The sequence below is a fragment of the Heteronotia binoei genome, chromosome 4 (genome assembly GCF_032191835.1).
Source record: "Heteronotia binoei isolate CCM8104 ecotype False Entrance Well chromosome 4, APGP_CSIRO_Hbin_v1, whole genome shotgun sequence".
Taxonomy (NCBI): Eukaryota; Metazoa; Chordata; class Lepidosauria; order Squamata; family Gekkonidae; genus Heteronotia; species Heteronotia binoei.
In genome coordinates, this window is record NC_083226.1 from 88228352 (window position 1) to 88251605 (window position 23254).

General features: G+C 39.5%; 1 protein-coding gene across 2 annotated transcripts in view; it reads right to left on the reverse strand.

Moving 5' to 3' along the window:
- Positions 1-23254, reverse strand: part of ADAMTS19 (ADAM metallopeptidase with thrombospondin type 1 motif 19) — a 248877-nt gene that overhangs the window by 191594 nt on the left and 34029 nt on the right. The window contains exon 3 of one of the 2 annotated variants that reach the window (XM_060235511.1): positions 8316-8457. In XM_060235511.1, the coding sequence (XP_060091494.1) occupies positions 8316-8457 (142 nt within the window). Of the gene's footprint in view, positions 1-8291; positions 8458-23254 lie in introns of both variants that reach the window. The other variant, XM_060235510.1, reaches the window with a different exon arrangement.

Here is a 23254-nt window from a genome sequence, read left to right on the forward strand (position 1 = left end):
CTGGTCTAGTGTGCTTAGAGACTGCATTTTGAAACCTGAAGAAAGTGTACTGGTGTGTTAAGTGAAAACATTTTGGAAGTGAATAGTGTACCCCTGCCTTCTGAGGACCAAAAGGAGCAGTTAAGCTCAAGAAAGTATATTGGATTAATTGCTCTAGACTTAATTCATTTAATAGGGTGTTTAAAATTGATTTTTATTGTTTGTGGTGATTAAGAAGGGGGGTATATATACAGTACTCCTGTAGTTTGGTGTCCTCTATCATTGGTTTATATTTGATTAACATCACATATTATAATCAATTTCCCAATCTACTCTGATTATCCTGTACCTCATTATTGCTGCATATTAATTTATCTGCTGCTTGATTATATTGGTGCTTTTATACCTTCTCTATTATGTTTTTGTTTCTTACTTTTCTTTCTTTTTTTTCTTCTTCCACTCATGTGCCTGCCTCATTTCTTGGCTTTTTTGCTCCCATGCTGACTACTCTACACTTTTCTCCTCAGTCTGCCTTTAGTCTATCAATATCTACCTACAACATGAGTCAGCCTTGGAACATTACTTCTCTTAATGTGCACAGTCTGCATACTCCTGTCAAAATAAGGAGAATTCTGAGCAACATATTTAAGCTTCATTCTGATGTCATCCTGCTCCAGGAAATCCATTTCAGAAACCTTTCTAGTGTATCACTGAAGGCTTCATGGATTCAATCACAATATCATGCCATGCGTAGTTCCAACTCTCGTGGAGTCACCATCTTGATCTCTAAACACGTTTGAGTCCAACATCAGGCAACACAAGCAGGTCCTCGAGGCTGTTTCATCATTGTGAAGGGTCTCCTAGATGATGTACAGGTCACGCTTGCTTCAATCTATGCTCTGAATGACAACCAGTTGCAATTTTTAAAAGAGACACTTGGTACCCTGCAAGCTTTCCAAGATGGCGAAGTAATTGTAGGTGGAGACTTCAATCTTATAGCAGACTACTCTATTGATCATTCACATCACACTCCTCATCTCACTCATGTCAACAAACACATCAAGAACTTCTCAGGACTGTTCCAGAGATTCAACCTAATTGATATTTGGTGTCAGATGCATGGAACGGAGAGAGACTACACCTACTACTCTCCATGATTCAACGTATATACTAGGGTTGACTATATTTTAATTTCCTCTCATCTTCTTAGCATAGTTTTTTACTCTGAAATCAGTCCCATAGTCTGGTCAGACCATGCTTGGGCTCAATGCTCCTTAAATCCTGATTCCATCCATCATTCACCCAAACATTGGACTTTAAACAAATCTCTTCTGCTTAACTCAGATTGCTCCTACCAAACCAAGACACAGATTAAACAGTATTTTAAAGACAACAAAACAACTGATACCTCATCCTCCATGAGACAGGAAGCTCTAAAAGCTGTGCTAAGAGGTAGTCTAATCTCCTTGTTATCCTCCTTGAAGAAACGTAGAGGCTCTTAAAACTGAGGTCTTAACCCACATTCATCAACTAGAGGCTCTTCACAAAGAATGTGGAGGTAAAAAGACGTAAAAGAAACTCATCGTGGAAAGAAAAATCCTAGAATTTTTGGAAAGTTCGCAAATACAGAAGAATTTGCTCTATGTCAAACAACATCATTGGACCAATTCACCTCGTTCTCTTAAGTTGCTCTCCTGGAGAGTTAAAGACAAATTCACCTCGTGATTTATTCACGCAGCACGAGATACCAATGGTGGTCTCCATAGTAAATCATCTGACATTGTGCATATATTTTCCGACTGCTACAAGCTTTTGTACATGTCCCATCGCTTTTGTACGTGTTCATCGCTACTACAAGCTTTTGTACATGTTCATCGCTTTATATTTTTGACTTCCTCTCTAGGCATCCTGGGATCTGAAAATGTTCTGATGGCCATCGCCTGTTCTTAGATCACCTTTTTGAATCATCTGAGATCATAGACATCATAAAAAATCTTAAAAACAAGCCCCCAGGAACCGATGGATACAACTCAGAATTCTACAAGACATATACTGACCTTCTTGTTCAGCCACTCACTGACACATAATTAAATCCTTCAGACTGAAACACTGCCACCCACATAGAATCATGCCTCCATCATAGTTTTACCTAAACCAGGCAAGGATCTCACAAATCCTACATCCTTTCATCCTATTTCATTACTGAACATTGACTACAAGACCTTCACATCAGCACTAGCCAAACGTCTCAACTCACTAATTATAAGCTACATTCATTCGGACCAGGTGGAATTCATATCTGGCAGAGAGATTACAGACAAAATTCATAAAACCTTGCATACCATCTATTCCTGTGAATCTACTAGATTGGAAGCTGCTCTTCTTTCTCTAGATATAGAGAAAGCCTTAGATTCACTGGAAACATCATACCTAATCTCTCTTTTAAAGCACATGTAATTTGGGTCCAATTTTGTGACAGCTATTCAAGCTATTTATTGCAATCCAAAGGCCTAAGGTCATTAATGGCCTATGGTCAGAAAACTTTGAACTTTAGAAAGGAACAAGACAAGATTGTCCTCTATCTCCAGCCCTTTTTGCACTTGCTATTGAACCACTAGCGGGCCTCATCAGACATAACAAATTCATGGCATTAAATGTGGTCCCTTTACAATGAAATTCAGCTTGTTTGCTGATGACATGCTGATATACCGTATTTTGGACCATAAGACGCACTTCCCCCCCAAAAAAAAGTGGGGGGGAAGTGTGTGCGTCTTATGGCGCGAAGGTACCTTCCTCCGGGGGGGGGGCAATCCGTTGCCTCCGCCTCTGATCCCAGCGCTTCCTGCACCTGCCTGGCTCCAGCTTCTTCCAGCAAGCGCTGGGATTGCTCCACACTGCCCCCACCGCAAACCCAGCGCTTCGCGAGCGCCGGCTGCGGATAGGGCAGCGTGCTTCCTCTGTGCCTGTCTGCCTGGCTCCAGCTCTGATGCTTACAGCAAGCGCCAGGATCGCTCCCTCCGCCCTCCGATCCCAGCGCTTGCTTTAAACATCAGAGCTGAAGCCAGGCAGATAGGCACGGAGGAAGCACCCACCCCCTCCACAAACCCAGCACTTCGCGAGCGCCGGCTGCGGAGAGGGCAGCATGCTTTCTCCATACCTGTCTGCCTGGCTTCAGCTCTGATGCTTACAGCAAGCGCCGGGATCGCTCCCTCTGCCCTCCGATCCCAGCGCTTGCTTTAAGCATCAGAGCTGAAGCCAGGCAGACAGGCACAGAGGAAGCACCCAGCGTTTCGCGAGCGCCGGCTGTGGAGTGGGCGGGTGCTTCCTCCGTGCCTGTCTGCCTAGCTTCAGCTCTGATGCTTAAAGCAAGCGCTGGGATCGGAGGGTGGAGGGAGTGATCCTGGCGCTTGCTGTAAGCATCAGAGCTGGAGCCAGGCAGACAGGCATGGAGGAAGCATGCTGCCCCTTTTTAAAATCGTTCGCTTTTCCAAAACTCCTGTATCTATTTTGGACTATTCCCATCACTCTCCCTTGGATTGGATTCTACATCATGAGAAAACAATGCTCATCTGGTGGACTGAATATGCCTGACATTTCAGCTTACTACAGAACAGCTATATTAGTCAATGTTGTTAAAATGGCATTGTTAAAACAGTGCACAATGGTCAAAAAACCTACACTTCTTTCCCCTCAAGACTCTATTTGGACTACCTCACACTTGCGATAATCGAAGATCAAACAAAATGCACTACTTAATGCCATTTTCAAAGTTTGGGACTCTCATAGACACTTCTTGCTCCCTGAATTTTCTTGCTATTCCTGTTTTTAACCAATCATGGTTCCCTTCTGGTAGCTCTTCCACTTTACTTGCAGCTGGAAGACTGCAAAGATGACTTGTATTAAAGACGCATCGTCAGAATCCGGTCTGCTTCCTATAGCCACCTTGGAACAAAAACTAGGCTGCCCTATTCCTTGGTTCTTTCATTTGCAGTTGAAGCATGCCTTTTCTTTGCTTGATCTTCAAAGAATCTTCCACTCTAATCCTACTGAATTTGAACATCTGTTACACTCCACGCCTTCTCATAATAAAGGACTTATATCTACTGTCTACAACGTATTAATCTGTTTAGAAGATAACAAACCAATGGAACATCAAATTGTTTGGCAACAAGATTGCAATACTTCTCTCTCTCCTGAGCAATGGTCCACATCTACTCCTCACCTCTTTTTTCCTCTCGTTATGAGTACCAGATTGCAATCATTTAAAATACTTAATACTAGTACTTTAAACCAATTAGAATTGCCTGCTTCTCCTTCTCTCTTATATTGGCAGAAATGTGGACAACTTGGAACTTATGTTCACTGCTGGTGGGAGTGTCCATTTATACAGAAGTTCTGGCAGGATGTTCTTCACCTAATTCAACTTATTACCACATAATTTACCTCTTCAACCTGGTTTATTTCAGAATCAGCGGGACTCTATCTCTATTCCAAAGATATGTTGTGAATTGATCACTAGTCTTCTAGTTGCTGCTAACACCTCCATCATATCTTACTGGAAAGCCTCCTAAGCTCCTACAACATATTGCTCTCAAACATCTGGGAGCATTTCATCATGGAAAAGCTCACTGATCGTCTGCTAAGCTCTTCCTCACCTCACACACAATCGCACTTTACAGACAAATGGTTTCCTTTTGTTGATTATGTCACTTCACAGGAACTTCCTCCTTACAATCCCTCACAGATGGCTATGATCTACTTCTAGTTTCTCTTCTCACCTTCTTAGCTCTCTTATTTATCACCATCCATCTCAATCTATCTTTCCAGGCACAAGAGTGGCTGTCTACAATTTTATATATTTTAACTTCCCCTTTAACTTTTTCTCTTATCCTACTTCTTTGTCCTTTCTCATTTCTCTTATCTGTTTTAAATCTCATTTAAGTTCTAGATTAATTGAATGTTTTTCTTGAACGATACCAATAGAGAGATCATCCAACTTGTTTTGAAATGTTGTTTGGCTTTACATTTTATTAACATACTTAGGTTTCACTTATATGTCTGTATCATTTGCTCTTGCATTTTATGTGATACCTTCTACATTGTATTGCACAATTTGTATAACTTTATTTTCAAATAAATTTATTTAATTTTTTAAAAAGTATATTCGAGTGTTTAGGAAACACAAAAGTTTCTTATCTTAAAGATTCTAATATTATGATAAGCTTAAACGGCTCTTTTGTAGAAAAAGGCGAGTAGGAACTCATTTGCATATTAGGTCACATCCTCTGACATGACCATTGTTTTGCACAGGACCTTTTTGTTTAAAAAGCCCAGCAAGAACTCATTTGCATATTAGGCCAACTCCTGACATCACCATTGTTTTGCGCAGGGCCTTTTTGTAGAAAATGTCCAGCAGGAACTCATTTGCATATTAGGCTGCACACCCTGATGCCAAACCCGTCTGAACTGCGTTCCTGCTCAAAAAAGACCTGAGCTTAAGAAACTTTCAATTGTTTGAAACATGAACTGTAGTTTGTGCCTATACCAATTTACCTCAGAGTTCATTATTGATTTGCCTCAGACATTGATTTCACATGACGTTTCCCCCTTCTATGTTGAATGAAATATTTTGTCATTATTGAACTTTAAAAAGTCTTTTGTGCAGGGCTTTTTTTGGTAGCAGGAACTTCTTTGCATATTAGGCCACACACCCCTGATGTAGCTAATCCTTCTGGAGCTTACAGTAGGCCCTGTACTAAGAGCCCTGTACGCTCTCGGAGGATTGGCTACATCAGAAGTGTGTGGCCTAATATGCAAAGGAGTTCCTACTACAAAAAAAGCCCTGTTTTTGTGTGCCATTTCAGTAGTTTTGTGTTTCACTTCAGTAGTTTAAGTTAAAGAGGTAATCTCGTCCCTTCCCTCAGGTCCCTGGGTTGAGTCAGCTGCAAAATATCATACTGTGACAAGGTGGGACAGCCATAGATCTTCGGAGAAGAAGAAACTAGATAAAAAAGGCTGTTTAGTCAGAAAGCTAGAGAAAAACAGCAGGAAAATTCTGTCTCTGAAGGAGGAAAGTGGCAAGGTTGTCATACTATACATATAATTAGGTATCTTAATACATGAAAATTATCTCACTAAGCGTTCAGTGTCAAAGCACATATTAAAGATCTGATGTGTACATGCTTTCTCCAGCTAATATTAGATAACTACAAATCTTTTTCATCATGGATATTTATTTATTTAATTTATTTCCTGCCCCCCTCGCCAAGGCAGGCTCAGGGCGGCTAACAATATGAGGGTCAGCAATAGCATGCCCAACCATTTAACAGTAAATATAAACAATATTAAGTATAAAAACGTTAAAACATTTAAAAAATCTGGTGCTAATTCAATGTATCTAAACAAGGTTTTTTGTGGTGGTAATCAGAATGGTCAATTTTTAAACTTCTGGAGGTCCCAGACAAGCCATTGGTGGTGTTTCTGGGCCCAATCCATTGCTGTAGATGTCATTATGAAAAAGTGTGATGGAATAGTGCCATTTTGCAGGCCCTGCAGAACTGTGTGAGCTCTCATAGGGCCCTCGCCTCCTCCGGCAACTCATTCCACCAGCTAGGAGCAGTGATGGAAAATACCCTGGCTCTTGTTGATGCAAGCCTAACTTCTTTGATGCTGGGGACCATCAACCGGTTTTGGGTTCTGGACCGAAGGGCTCGCTGGGGCATATATGGATATACCAAAGAAACATGCACTAAAAAGTTGGTCTAGTCACAGTTTATTACAGAGCATGTGTGCATGAAGTTTAAAACATGCACATATACATACATATACTCACAGAAAAAACTGAGATGCCGCTTTCCCTGTTAAAAGTGGCCATAGGTAAAACCTCATTGAAATTCAAAATTGGGCACAATATGAATTTCAAACTCATCTTAACTTTTCCTTCAGTTATAAAATACCATAAACAGATTTTTTTTTATTTCTTGGAAACCACTGTAAAACATTTATATCTATTCACTTTGGTATACAATTGTTCAGAAAATGGAGGAATATTAATAAAATATAATGCAGTATTTTCCACTCTCCCATCCCTTGATGCTTGCAAACCTAAAAACTAGTTACATTTGTTGTAAAAATAATGTAGGTTAACCTTTCTAAAAGTATGGTAAAATGTTAGAAAAAATACTTTTACTCTTTCAGTTCTTAAAGTCTTTTAATGTTGGTGTAGTTTTTGTGATTTTTAATTTACAACTGAAAGACGTGTACATCTGTCACATTTTATAGGCTACTTCCATTTCAGGAGATTACAGGTTCCAGAAACATTCTGTTTAAACTTATTTTGCTTCTCTTTGGTTTCTCAGTAGGAATCCTTGAAAACTGAAGAGCCTCTTTAAGTGCAACCACTGCATACAAAATAAGTACAACACAGACCACAGAGATGAGACAGAAAACAAGTAAGGGTTCTTTATGTGGCAGGCTTTAAAACAATAATGAGCCTCCTTAAATATGTTACTTCAGTATTCCACACTCTGAACAATGGATAAATACCATTTGTTTTTGATAAAAAAATAAATAAATGGGTAAAAAAAATGTTTACATTGAGGTTTCATAGACAGGACTATGTGGCCATACTTGCCACTTCTGAAAATTCAGGAGAAGAAAGGGATTTCTACAGCACCATCCTATGTGTACTCAGAAATAAGCCCCACTGTTTTTAACTATGCTTATTCCCTTATAGGTGCTTTAGGCTGTATGTTCAGTTTCAGAAGTTCCTGAAGAAATCAACAGGTTATATGTAGACCACACTTGATCACGGTCCCTCCCGCCCGACGATCAACCTTCTGCAAATCATAACAGACCTAATGTGCATAAAGCTGCATTCCTTCAGAGAACCTAATTTTGGGATCCTATCAGGAATCTCAGTTTTAAACATATTTACCTAGAAGGTTTTCTTTCATCAACTAAGTTTATTTCCAAGTAAAGCAGTACTTGGCCATTTTTTTTAATGGACAGAAGTCCTCAGTTCCATTGATTTCGATAAAACTTACTTTCAAAAAAGTGTGTTTAAGACAACAATTCTATCTACAGACAACTAAACCAACTAAGTTAATTTACATAGGATTGGGTGCTTGCCCTTTTAAGTAAGAGGACTCAGGTAACAGTGATTTGAGATTGGGGGTGGGGGTGGGGAGTAACTTTATTCTTAAAAGGACTCAGGGAACAAGAACAGTGATTTGAGATTAAGAACAAAAAGTAACTTTATTCTTATAAAGAGCACCTACTGATTTAAAATATGTTAGCAGATATTACATTACCAGTAAGAACAGCACAGTACTGACTGTGAGAAGTTGGCTTTTCAATTACTCTTTCAAGTATGGACCTTTTACGTCTGTATACACGGTGTGCATGACCTGTCACAGCTAAAGTATGATTGAGTGGTTCAATAAATATGAAGTCCTCGTTTATCTGCAAAAAGCCCATCTGCAGAAGAAAACAAAATGAACAGATATGGCATGTTATTTGAAGATGCAACATACAAAAATCTTAAAATTGCTTCTTAATGTTAAAATCTGTGTTATGAATACTTGTTGCAACACAGCAACAGTAAATGCTCACAAAGAGTCCTTCCTGCTGCTTCATCACTGCAGCACTGCAGACCATGATGCTGCGCAGGCAGGCAGAAGTCAACAATCCCTATCTGTTTCAGGAAAGATGACCATACTGTTTTATCAGCCCCTTTATTTCAAAATACTAAAATGAACTTCATTTACTTTGACTTAACCTGTGTGGTGGGTGGGTATGCCAATAGCAGATGCATAATGAAAAATATGCTTAGGGATACTCAGGATGTCACTGAAATATGTATAACCAACCTATACATTAGTTTTACAGTACAAGTAAACATGCCATTTTAAAAATAAGAAAAAAATTATTTAATAACATAGTTTTTTGCAGAAATAAGATAAGGGCATTTTAAATATTACTTTTCATCCTGCATGGAAATAAACTCTGTGTGGGAAAACACAGATAATGTCGGAAATACAACAGATGTGCTTTTTCATCTGTAAGTGCAGAGGTAAAGAAGTCCATGTGTGCATCGGTTATTCAAGTTCATGTGCTAGTGAAGGAAAAATAATGCCATACCTTAGTGACAGTACACTTCACTAATATATATATATATATATATATATATATATATATATATATATATATATATATATATATATAGACAAGTCTCCTGACCTACAAATCAAGCCCCAGCCAAAACCTTGGACCTAGAAACTTGAACATTGGAGAGCATTCCTTTCATGATGTAGACAGCCACCAAGAAAGAATTCTGAGAAATCTGCCCCTTAAGGGGGTAAAAAGAAGCAAAATGTGTTTCCCCATAAGGATACAGTGTGGCAACGAGGTTGCTGCTTCTTCTGCTGCTCACAGAGACAGCTAGAGCAAAAGGTTATTTGCATAATCCACTTGATTGGACATCACCCCCAACATTCTAAAGCTCACTAGGCTTGCCAGTCTTCCTATGTAGCCTGGCTGGTCTGAGTTACAGTTACAGGAAACTGCTGACAACATTCCATACATCATTCCGCCCCAGCCCCCAAAACAGTTGGAACACAGAGGTCATTTGCATATGCAGCCTGATGGATCCTCACCCACAACATTCTAAACAGTATGCATTTCCTATTGGGAGTCATTGAATGTGCCCTAAGGTAAAATGCACCTCCCAGTATTCCTCTAAAAATTCACTAGGGATTTTACATAAAAGCCATTACGGAAACTGGGGAAAACGGTGAGTGACCTTTCAAGGGCTTGTTTGGAAGTGAACCTCTCACATGAACATTTATTTATTTCTCACATTTATATCCCACCCTCCCCACCAAAGCAGGCCCAGGGCAAAACATGCCAAATTGTCCACCACATCACTGCTTCCCTCCAGCCAACTCCCCCATACATTTTTTTCTGTAAAAAAAAAACAATGATTTTTAAAGGTAGACTAAAACCTAACGTTTCATTTGTTAATCAGTTTAAACCATGGAATTGCCTTTTGTGCAAGATCACGGCCTCCCTTTGGATAATTTCTAAAATGAAAATGAACATTTATGGAATGCATTTTTGAAAGTGTAAGCCCTGATCAGTCAAGCCTGTCAAGATCATCTTGTATCCTATTTCTGTCTTCTACTGCATTTGTGACCCTTCCACACTTAGAAGTGCATAAACATTTCATTTTCTTTTCTTTTTTTGAAAATGTTCTTCTCATATTCAACACAGCTTAGAAAAAAATTGTACATAAGGTAAGATAAGTATACAAGTTTCAGTAACAGCATATTACATTTTCCTTATACATAAAATTATATAAAAACTAATAATAAATAAAGATGTTCTAACATCTGATTATATAAAGGGTTTTTAGGAATTATTTCCCGTACTGTCAAGTATTCAACTCTCAGAAACCAAATACGTACAAATAATTTTTCATTTCTGCTTGATGTTGAATGATCAGTGAGTTGGATATCTTGGCCATAACAAAATGGTCCCATAGGCGTTGTTGCCATTCTACAATGGTCAGTTTAGAGCTTGAAATCTATTTTGTTGAGATAGTGGGATGAGCTATTGATAATAATATATGCATTCTTAATTTACAAGGCACATTGTTATCTGGGGCTGACCATTTGCTCAGCAATAAATTTTTTGGTTCCAATGGCAGTTTAATGTTAGTAATATATTTTATTTCTACAATAATTTATTTCCAAAAATTTTATATAAATACATAGGACCACCAAGAGTGAATAAAATTGCCTTTGTTACCACATTTCTTTGTACATTGGGAGTATATTTACACCTATATGAGACATAATACTTGGAGGCAGGTACCACCTTGTAACTAGTTTTATAGTTTGAAGCTGAATGTTAAATACTTTAGATGTGTAACAAGGCGACTTCCAGATGCTTAACCACTCTTGTTCACTTAGGGTACCATCCTAGATCTTTGTGCCATTGTTTCTGATAATTTAAGATAGGGAAATTACCTGCTCTCAAAACTATTTTCTGTATTTTAGACAAAAGTCCTCTAGAATTTCTATCTAGTGTCCTCATTAGTTGTTCAAATTCAGTTAATGGTCTTGCCATTGCTTTTTTTATATCCGAAGATTCAAAAAGAGATTGAATTTGGAAATAGCGTAACCACAAAATTCTGATATTATATTTTTCCTTCAATTTTTGTTTAGTAATTACTTTCCCTTTTTCCAAGAAATCAATCAATTTTGTTAAACCCACTCTATGCCATGATAAATAAGCAGCATCATTCTGGCCAGGAATAAACCATTTCTGGTTTGTATAAGCAGACAGGAGTGAGATTTCCAGGGCTAACCGCTCCTTATATTTTTTCCAAATGTTTATAGCAGTTAAAAAAACAACAACCCTTTTTTGCCATTTGGTTGGTGAGATTAGTGTAGGATTCTATATAAACTCAAAAAGGTTGGTGAGATTAGTGTAGGATTCTATATAAACTCAAAAAGGGGGTAGGGCTCTAAATACATTTGTTCAATATGCATCCATTCTAATTCTGGGAATGTATAAACACGTATTAATGATGTTATATTAGAAGCTTCATAATAATGTTGGAGATTTGGAATCTCCAGTCCACCATTTTCAAGAGGTCTGTATAATGTTTTTGTTTTTTTTTAATTTATTCTTACTTTTTTGTTTGCCCCCCAAAATTTAAGAATTTCTCTTTGCCATTTTTTCAGGTCATTCATGGGTACTGTTAATGGCATTGTTCTAAAAAGGTAAGTAAATTCTGGTAAAATAAAACTATGACTCAAGTCTATTCTATCTAATATATTTAACATTAATAGTTTCCATTTGCTAATTAACTGTTTAATTTCTTTGAACAATGTATCAAAATTTGCAGAATATAAATTGGAAAGAGTAACTGGAATATTTATGCCTAAATAACACCAACTTTTAGTTGTCCAATTAAAAATAAATACTGTTTTAGTATTATTGATTGTTTCTTGCTTTAGCTGAATTGGATACAATTCAGATTTATTTTTGTTAAACTGGAGGCCTGAGACCTGAGTAAATTGGTCTAAGACATTTTGGACCATGTGTTGTTTGTAATATTCCTTTGAAAAATAATCCTGTCTGATCCAATTGTATATAGCATGGAAGAACTGGTTTTAAGCGGTTAGATAATATTTTTGTTAAAATTTTAGCATCGATATTCAATAGGGATAAACATTTCATTTTCAACTTATCTTAATATAACTAAATAACAAAGCAAACCTTTAGAAGTCTGGAAATATTTTCAGCTTCTTCTTTTAGTAGGTGCTTCCAAATAAATACCCACAAAGTATACAAATCAGATTGGGTTATATAGTAGAAGCTTCTGAGCAGTTCTCATCAACTTAGCCTCTTTGACTTAAATCAAATAAGGAGTTTATTGAATAGATACATGTTCACCAGTGTTCCCTCTAAATCTGATGAAGTGTGCTTCTAGCACACAAAAACTTACGTTCTGAACAAAACTTTGTTGGTCTTAAAGGTGCTACTTGACTCTGCTTTGTTCTTCCCTCTAAGTTGAACTAGCGTGAGCTAGCTCACAGATTTTTAACCTCCAGCTCACACATTTTTGTCTTAGCTCAGGAAAAATGGCCTCAGAGCACACTAATTTATGCAGTAGCTCACAACTTTAATGCCAGTAGCTCACAAAGTAGAATTTTTGCTCACAAGAGTCTGCAACTTAGAGGAAACATTGATGTTCACAGCAAAATATGTTTCTTGTTAGAACTGACTATCTAGGGTAGGCTCAGATACTTATATACTATGCGAGGCCGTTAATAACATAAACAATTGAATGCACAAAAAGAAAGCAGCAAAAGCATTTGAAATATATTTGTCCAAATTAGGGCTGTCATGTCCCCTCCACTCTCCGGCAGGGGACTTTCGCGTGCACAACGCGATGACGTCACCCGGAACCGGAAGTGATGTCATTGCGCTGGCAACGGCACTGGTGGCTGCTCTAGGCATTTCAGGGAATGGCTAGAACATCCAGGAAAACCATAGAGTTTTCTGGAAACACCTAGAGTGGTCGCTGCACACTGGTATGATAACGTCACTTTCAGATGACGTCATAGCACTGATGATGTCGGGGAAGATTTCCCCCACTGGCCCAATGTGGGCTGGTGGATTAGGAACCTCTCAGGCAGGGGAACCCAGCCCGGACCAGGGGCTTGGCAGCCCTAGTCCAAATCCCACCCACCCCAGTTGTTAAGTGTCCTTTTTTGAAAATGATACTCCAATCCATTCTCTCAGCCATTCTGATAAGCACCTGGACTCCAAGGTCAGAGAAAAGAGAGGCCATAGATCTCTTGTGAATCTGCTGTGCACTCTATTCCATCCTTAAGATTACATGTGTTAAACAGCAAGCAAAGCAAGGCGAAGCGAAGCGAAATCATATTGCTTACGTCCAGGAGCAAATATCAACATAAGATCATTGGCAAGAAACCCTTTCTTGACAGTAATATTTATATCTTATTTTTTCTACCTGGATTGAAGACAGGTAACAACACAATAAGATCATGAACAAAATAAAAGCACACAAACGTGTTCCCAGATTCCTATACAGAACTTATTCATATGTTGGAAATTGATAATTTCCATGTTTAGGTTATAAACAGTATACAAATAACTTCACATACACGGTCTAAGAATTTATAGTAACCCATCTTTTGAAGCAGGTTCATAAGGGTGAGCAATAATAGTTTCTGAGCATTCTCAGAAACTAACTCTAATAAACCATGACCCATTCTCTGCTATGGTTTGAACAATGATTCCATGCCATTTACAATAAATATTTACTTTATGAACCATTGCTTGCCACATGACATTAACTATTATAAATAGCATTCTTTAAAAATTAGAATATAAATGATATGATTATGGAAAAATAATTTTGAAGATGTAATTTATGAGAATGTTGTTACAGCCCAAACCAAAATCTGACTTGGTCAATAATATGTATTTACAAATAAATCAAACTATATATGAATTGTTATTTCCAAACAACAACAAAAAAACCCCAGAAAGGAAATGTGAATTTTGAATCCTTACATCTCTTGTATTAAATAGCAGTGAATGTTTACTTTGATGTAATTGCTTTGTATGTTCTGTATTAATAAAATAATAATAATAATAATAATAATAATAATAATAATAATAATAATAATAATAATAATAATAATAATAATAATAATAATAATTTTATTTATATCCCGCCCTCTCCACCTCGGCAGGCTCAGGGCGGCTAACAACATTTTATAAAACATACAGTAGTTAAAAGCCTTTAAATTTAACAATATAAAACAGTAAACACTAACTTAACAACATTAAAACCAATCCAATGAGTACAGTTATTCAGCGGTATAGGTCTTCAAACCGCATTGACAGATCCTTAATTGCCGATCTTCTTAGCAGTCCAAGTGTGCAAGCTTAAAAAGGGCGGTCTTGCAGGCCCTGCGGAACTGATCAAGGTTCCGCAGGGCCTGCACCTCCTCGGGGAGTCGGTTCCATAGGGTGGGGGCCGCGATTGAGAATGCCCGTGCCCTGGTATTCTGGTATTTAATCTCCTTCGGCCCAGGGATGGTCATTAGATTTTTCCCAACTGACCTCAGTGCTCTCTGGGGTTCATATGGGGAAAGACGGTCCCTCAGGTAGGCAGGTAATGACCAACAATTTGTACTGGACCCGGTATATGATCGGCAGCCAGTGCAGTTCACGTAGCCCCGGCCGTATATGTTCTCGTTTTGGGAGTCCCAACAACAGCCTGGCCGCCGCGTTCTGCACTAGCTGCAGTCTCCGAGTCCGGCACAGAGGTAGCCCCAAGTAGAGGGCATTACATTAGTCTAATCTTGAGGTGACCGTTGCTTGGATCACTGTTGCGAGGTCCCGGTGCTCAAGGAAAGGGGCCAACTGCCTTGCCCGCTTCAGATGGAAGAATGCTGACTTGGCAGTGGCTGCTATCTGGGCCTCCATCGATAATGAAGGCTCCAGTAAAACACCCAGGCTCTTTACCTGGCGCGCTGCTTTCAATAGCGCACCATCGAAGGCCGGGAGAGCTATTTCCCTTCCCAGAGCGCCGCGACCCACGCAAAGGACCTCTGTCTTCGCTGGGTTCAACTTCAGCCCACTCAGCCTGAGCCATGTCGCAACAGCCTGTAAGGCCCGGTCGAGATTCCCTGGTACGGGGTCGGGCCAGCCGTTCATTAGTAGATAGAGCTGGGTGTCATCTGCATATTGATGGCAACCCAGCCCAAACCGCCAGGCAATCTGGGCAAGGGGGCGCATATAGATGTTGAACAACATCGGGGAGAGCACTGCTCCCTGGGGCACCCCACAGTCCAGTGTGCGCCTCCGGGACCATTCACTCCCGATAGCCACCCTCTGTCCCCAACCCAGGAGAAAGGAGGAAAGCCATTGCAAGGCCGACCCCTCAACCCCAATGTCGGCGAGGCGGCGCGTCAGTAGCCGATGGTCGACTGTATCAAATGCAGCCGACAGATCTAACAGCATCAGCACCGCAACACCGCCTCGATCCAGTTGCCGTTGGAGGTCATCTACCAAGGCGACCAGCACCGTCTCCGTTCCATGGCCCGGCCGGAAGCCAGACTGACATGGGTCTAGGATATTAACAGAATCATCTTAAACCTTGGCTCAAAAAGATTTATAATGGAAACTAGTCCTATATCAATGTATCTAGGAGCTTAGAGGAAAGTTCTGCAGACATCACCACAGTACTTATGGAACCTGGGTGACATCAGGGTCATGTCTTGAGTGTAGCACAACACAGACAGCTTCCTAAACTCCACTAGCCTAAGGAATCCAAAGGTTGACAACTTTTAAAAATGTCCCTCTAGTTGTCCTTTTAATATCAGTTTGTGAGAAATGATTAGGAGACTTCATTTCCATTCATAAAAACTCTACTAAAAGGATAGTTTTTTCTTGCCCAATTGGCAACCTTAGGGTATACTCCCAAGACTGACACCAGGTTAAGGCACCTGAAACTCTTAAATCCCACAAAGTGAAAAATCAAGTGCACTCAACCTTCAGATCATCTCCAAGCACCAACACAGCTTAGGATACTATTCAGTTCTGTCACCTATCTTCAGCCAAACAACTTTCCAAAAGAACAACCCCAGCAAGGACAATGAAAGCTCGGATGATACGGCTCCATGACACACATTCTATCACTATGGCCTCAGGCCATGAACTTTTAGAACATGGAGGTGCATCTTATGTACAGAACCAAATGGAAAGGGCACTTAGCACAAAAAGGAAACGCAAACAACACTCAACAGAGGTGTAAGGACAAGGTATCCGAAACAGGAAGCAAGGGAGAGAGGCTTGTGACCTATGATGGACTGTAGGGATATGTAAAAAAATGGTATTTAGGCGGTTCAGGCATATCAAACCTACCCCCCCCCCCCCAGTATTTCCCAATATTTCTGAATCCCAATACTGGTATAGTATTCAGATTCAGGAAATATTCAGAAAAACTGATTTCTTTCAGCTCCATGATATCCTATGGGGACCACTGAATCCAAACACTAATCCCCATATGTTATAATGGATTATCAATTTAGGGCTCTGTGGGAGACATTCTTTGTGGCAAAGAGACCAAATTTCCAGCATAGTTGCTAGTGCCTCTCTTTAATCTCACCAGGTTTAAAAAGATTGGACCAGGGAGTCCAATTCTATGGGCCCCATTCTCTGTTACTTTCAATGGAGGAGGAGAATGAATTTAAAGAGACCGTGGCTTCTGAGTTCACTTGTCAAATTGCGCTGCCTCCATAGCAGCAGCACAACTTGGAGAAGGTATTTAAAGATGGTGTCTTTAAATGCCTTCTCCAACCTGTTATTGAGACTGTTATTGGGTCTCTCTATATGGGAGCACATACAGCCAAGGCTGCGGGAACTGCATTGGCTGCCAATAGTATTCTGGATTTACTACAAGGTGCTGGTTATTACCTTTAAAGCCCTATATGGCCAAGGACCTGTCTACCTTAGGGACCATCTCTCCCCACATGTTCCCCAGAGGGTACTTAGATCTGGATCACAGAATTTACTGTCAATCCCCAGGCCGAGGGAGGCAAGACTGAATGCTACCAGAGAAAGAGCCTTGCTGCCCCCCACTGGTGGAACCAACTCCCAGAAGATGTAAGGTCTTGCGGGACTTTGCCCAGTTCCGCAAGGCCTGTAAAACAGCTCTCTTTCAACTTGCCTTTAGTTAAACTACAGTATAAGTAGATGCCCAACATCACTGAATGTAATGATACCAACACTAGCACCAAAAATTGTTTAAAATGGGGACTTCCGGGGTTGAAGCTTGGTGAGCTGACCTGTTTCCTTGTGTGGAGCAGACCAAGATCTTTGTTTTTGGACAGAAAAGGCTTTTTAAAGCCTACTGTCTACTCTTTCCAGGAAAGGAACTTTCTATGGCATGCATGTTTATTTTGAGGGGGATTCACTTTGGCTGACGAACGATCCCAGGAGGGTTTTTTTTTTCAGCTTTGAAGATTCCCCCGATGAAGAATTGTATTCTATCGCCTACAAAGAATCTTTGGAGTCATTAAATTGACATAAACTCACTAAGGCTTCAACTTCCTATGGACTATAATAACATCCGAGATAAAGTAGACGGTATAACGAGAGAATAGACGTCATTAATAAGGTAAAGATCCTTATCTGCTACTCCAGGTTTAATCTAAGCTTGTTAAAAGGGAAGATCTGGGACCCAGAACTATTTTTCAAAGTGTGAAATCAAGGAGAAGTGGAAGGGGGTAGAAGTAGTTTTTTGGACTTGAAAGAAAGCAGAAAAGTGCAGAAAAATACTTGCTGTTATGAATTCTTGTGGCTTCGGAAAAAAACCCCCAGTCATAACAAAGCTGCAGACTCTCTCCTTAAAACAGGAAGTGACGTTTCCTGCAATCATTGAGAGGCTTGCAACCATTGAGAATGAGACTTCAGTGCTAGGGAGTCAGGAAGTAAGTGTGGAGTGAAGAGGAGCATCCAAGTATCTGGCTACTTGCAAGAGTCAGTAACACAGAGAAACATCGGAGGCCAATTACAGAAAGGCCAAAATATTTTCACTAAATAACCTGAAAGTGGACTTTAAAAAGATTCAAAACATATATAAACAATCCCCTAAGGGCTAAATAACATGGACTATGTGCTTGAAAATGGAAAATAAACTCTAGGGGGAAAAAGGAAAACTTTTTTTAAAAGAGAGGATTGGAACTTTAAAAATTAATATCTTGAGCTAGGAAGCTCTGAGGACGGCGATTTTAGGCTTGTTGGAAAGGGCATGCTCTGTTGTGTTGAATGCAACTATCAGATTGGGGATTGAAGATACCAACTAAAAATACATTATTTGCAATGGGCAGTCAGTAATGTCTGAGCAGAAGTTGGAATCAAGAGTTACAAGGTTAAGAGCTGCCTCAGTGGGAGAGGGGAGAATGTCTAAACAAGTTCATGAACAACTGGATGCTATGGAAGCAAGAATATTGAAGGCAATGAGGGATTTAATCACTAGAAGTGAGAATAAATTAACTAAGGAAATAAACTCCAGTGCTGAAGAGGTAAAGAAAGAATTTAAGAAGGAAATTGATGAACTAAGGAAAGAGTCTCAAGCAATAGCTAAAAAGACTGATGAGATAGAAGTGAAAATTAGAGATCAAGATGCTACCATTAAGAAAATGCAAGAAAAAGCAATACTACAAGACTGCAAGTTGATGGAGAACATGATTCGGCTAAGGGGAGTACCTGAGAATGACCAAGAGGATTTGAAGACTCATATTGCCACAATTATAGCTGAATTTTTGGAAGAAGATCCGGAGGAGATGGAGCGTTTATGTGACTATGCCAGAAATTTGCCAGAAAGCGTAAACTACCCAGGGATGTCGTAGTGAAGTTTACCAGGAGAGACGTGGTGGGAAGGATCCTAAGCAAGCAATTTGAAACCCCAATAGTGAGAGAGGAAAGCAGAGTACGAATAATGAAGGAGCTGCCGAGAAAGGTTATCAGTGACAGAAAACAATTTTAAAAATTGATGGACAAGCTAAGAGAGAAGGGCATAAGATATAGATGGATTCTACCAGAAGGTCTCAGCTTTGAATATAATAGACTGCGAAAAATAATAATTGACACTCAAGGAATGAATTAATTTTTTGTGGACAATAAAGAATTTGAAGGTACAGAATAACTGAGAAAACATTATGGATTACATAATTAATTTCTTGGAATGTAAATGGACTTAATTCACCGCAAGAAAGGGCAATTTTTCATTGGATTAACAAGCAGAAATGTAATATAATTTGTTTATAAGAAGTGCATATTAAACAATTGGATTACAAATTTTTATGGAATAAGGCTTTGGGAGAACAATTTTTTTCATTAGCTAAAGAAAAAAAAAGGAGTGGTTTTTTACATTAAAAAAGAACTGGAACCTAAACTGGTTTTTAAAGACAATGATGGCAGATACATTGCAGTGGAGGTGTTGAAAAATGAAAAAAACCAACATTGTTGGTGGGCTTGTATGCCCCTAACGGGGCGAAGGATGTTTTCTTTAAAGACATTTTGCAACAACTTAATCAAGTGACTTATGAACAGGTTATGCTAATGGGAGATTTCAATGGAACTATCAACAACTCTCTGGACAGATCTGGAAACAAAAAGAAGAAATATGGGAAGCTACCAAAGTCCTTCTTTGACTTAACAGAGCAAGAAAGTTTGGAAGACATTTGGAGAAAGTATAATCCTAATGTACATGACTATACCTTCTTCTCAGCAAGGCATAACTCCTTCTCAAGAATTGATATGTTATGATCCATGAAGGACCTGGGACTTATTACAAATAAGATGGAAATTCTTCCGAAAATAGGTGCAGACCACAATCCACTAATGTGGTCAGCAAAGGCTATGAGAAAGAGCAGAAGATGGAGACTAAATGAAGATCTGTTGCAAAAAGTGGAAGTAGTGAAGTCTCTGGAAAAAGAAACTAAAGCTTTCTTCCAAGCAAATGAAGACCAATAGGTTAAAACACAGACCATTTGGGATGCGTATAAAGCAGTGATGAGAGGATTACTAATTACATTGAACAACAAAGAAAAAAGAGCTAAAGAAAAGCAATTGAAAGACTTACAAACAGAAATAGGCGAAAAAGATCTAAAAAACGACCGGGGAAAAAGAAAATAATGTGAGAAATCACAATTTTGTAGAATCAATTGAGATATTTATTGAACGAGGAAGTGGAGTGGATGTTAAAAAGGTTACAGCAAAAATCATTTGAAGGTGCCAATAAACCAGGGAAATATTTGGCTTGGCAACTAAAGAAAAAAAGGGAGAAAAAGTTTGTAAATAAAATTTGTGTGGAAGGGAAAGAAATTGTAGATCAAGCTGGAATTAAAAGAGAGTTCTTTAAATTCTATGCCAAACTGTATAAAGGTCAACAGGTAAAAAAAGAAAAAAATGATGCCTATTTGCAAAGAATAAAAGTGAAACCCTTGAATGATAATATGGAAAAAATCTTGAATAATCCAATTGAGAAGGTTGAAATTGAAGCAGCGATTTGTTCAATGAAATTAGGGAAAGCTCCGGGTCCAGATGGCTTTTCAGCAAAATTTTATAAAGTCTTGGAGGATGTACTAGTACCCAAAATGCAAAAGTTGATGAACTATATTAGAGAAGATGGGAAGGTACCAGATTCATGGAAAGAAGCTGTTATTTCATTAATACTGAAAGAAGAAAGAGACTCCACAAATGTTAAAAACTATAGACCGATTTCACTACTGAATAATGATTATAAAATATTTGCTAGAATTCTAGCGGAATGCCTCAAACAACATTTAAACATTTCTATTCAAGAACAAGCGGGTTTTCTCCCTAGGAGGCAAATAAGGGATAACATCAGAAATGTAATAGACATTGTTGAATACTATGAAAAACATCCAGAAAAGGAGGTGGCTTTATTTTTTGCGGATGCAGAAAAAGCTTTTGATAATCTTAACTGGGACTTTATGTTTGCAGTGATGGAGAAAATGAAATTAGGAGATGATTTTATAAGGATGATTAAAGCAATATATACAGAACAACAGGCAAAACTCTGTGTGAATACAGACTTAACTGAACAACTGAAGATCAGCAAAGGCACAAGACAAGGTTGCCCTCTATCTCCGTTGTTGTTTATAATGACCCTAGAGGGCTTGTTGATTCAAATTAATGAAGATAATGAAATAGAGGGATTGAAATTGAAAAGTTTTTCCTATAAATACAGAGACTTTGCAGATGATGTGGTGTTCATTAATGAGAACCCAGTACAAGTGATGCCTTTGTTGTTAAAGAAAATTAAAGAATTTGGTGAGATAGCTGGATTTTATATTAATAAAGAAAAATCGAAAATCCTTACTAACAATCTGACACTAAGCAATCAGAAAGAATTACAAAACGCCACTGGATGTGAAGTTGCTTCCAAAGTAAAATATTTAGGTGTGGAAATGACGATGAAAAACATTGACTTATATAACAACAATTATGAAAAGCTCTGGCATAAAATAGAAGGTGATATGTTAAAATGGAATAAATTAAACATATCTATGCTGGGGAGGATAGCTGCAATTAAAATGAATGTTCTACCAAGGATGATGTTTTTATTTCAAACTATCCCAATAGTGAAAGATAAGAAACAATTTAACCTGTGGCAAAGAAAGATTTCAGAGTTTATTTGGGCGGGTAAGAAACCAAGAATCAAAATGAAAATCTTAACAGATATGAAAGAAAGAGGCGGCTTCCAGTTACCTGATTTAATGCTATATCATGATGCAGTTTGTTTGGTATGGATTAAGGAATGGATGACTTTGATCAACAAAAAATTATTGGTACTAGAAGGACATGGAAATATCTTTGGCTGGAATGCGTATATGAATTACGGGAAAGAGAAGATGGATGGCTTTTTTCACATCACTATATAAGGAGGAGTTTGCTGAATACTTGGAAAAAATATAGTAAGTATGGAGATGAGAGGAAACTACTTTGGATTGTGCCAACAGAAGTAATAAGTATGCCGCAAAGTGTAAGGGAAGGGAAATGGGTATCATACAAACAACTGCTAAAGTTCAAGGGGGGCAAAGCTGAAATGAATCGGTTGAGAGCTGCAGGACAAATGTGTTTGGTTTCAGCTGCTACAAATTAAAAGCTTGATAGAGGAAGACATTAAGAGTACAGGTATAAGACGAGAAGGGGGGAGGGGAAGGGGGGAGGGGAAGTGGGCTCCCTCTTGGGTATCATGCCCCCCCAGGAAAAGTACATGCGCAATACATAGCCTCTCCTTTCCTGGTGTAGTGAACGGCGCGTGGTCACTGTCCGGCTATGCCTGGCAGATGGTCACTGCAATAGCCTCTCCTGCATTACTGCATCCGTGGCAACACCTTCCCGCTGGTTCCCCCCCCCCCGTTTCTCACAGAGTTTGCCACGTCATGGTGCGACCGAATGTCTGGCGGTATAACCGGATGGGCAGGCTGGGCTCACCAACCTCGCCAGCCAAGAGAAGGAAAACTCTAACATCAAACCCGGGCAGATAGAGCTCGTTAATGTAACACCTACCACCTGGAGGACTCGCTGCCGGCGTCCCGGCTTACTGGGCCATGGCAGATGACCCCAAGGTGAAAGGGTGGAGCCAGTTCAGCGCACACTGTGCTTCACCTAAAAATTCCTCTGCACAGGCCTGAAGGGCATATCCACATCCACAACCCACAACACACCAAGTCCTGCAGCGATGGGCAAGGGGCGAAACGGCAGGTGGAAGATGCCACTGGAAGCCGCAGTCCGATCCTACATGTAGGCGGTTCAGGGTATTGGTCGCCTGATGCTGACCTGGAGACGAAAGCATTTTTCGGCAGCGCCCTGAACGACCAAGCAGCCTTATCTAGGGACAGCACTGCTTGCTCCACACGGAGAGGGGCCTAGAAAAGGTGGCCTAAACAAAGCTCGTCTCCCCCACCCCAGTTGGCTAGCCGCGGTCAACGGGCATCCTTACTTGCGGTCAAAAAATAACAACAAAGAAAAGGCATGCACCTGCCTCACAAAGTGTGCAAAGACTAAAGCTTGCGTGTTGGAAATCAGAACCATGCTTGACACAGTAGACAGTGGTTTCCCTGAACGACACTCTGCTCTAGTTGCCCACGAACTTCTGAGGTTGAATATTGACATAGCAGCTCTCAGT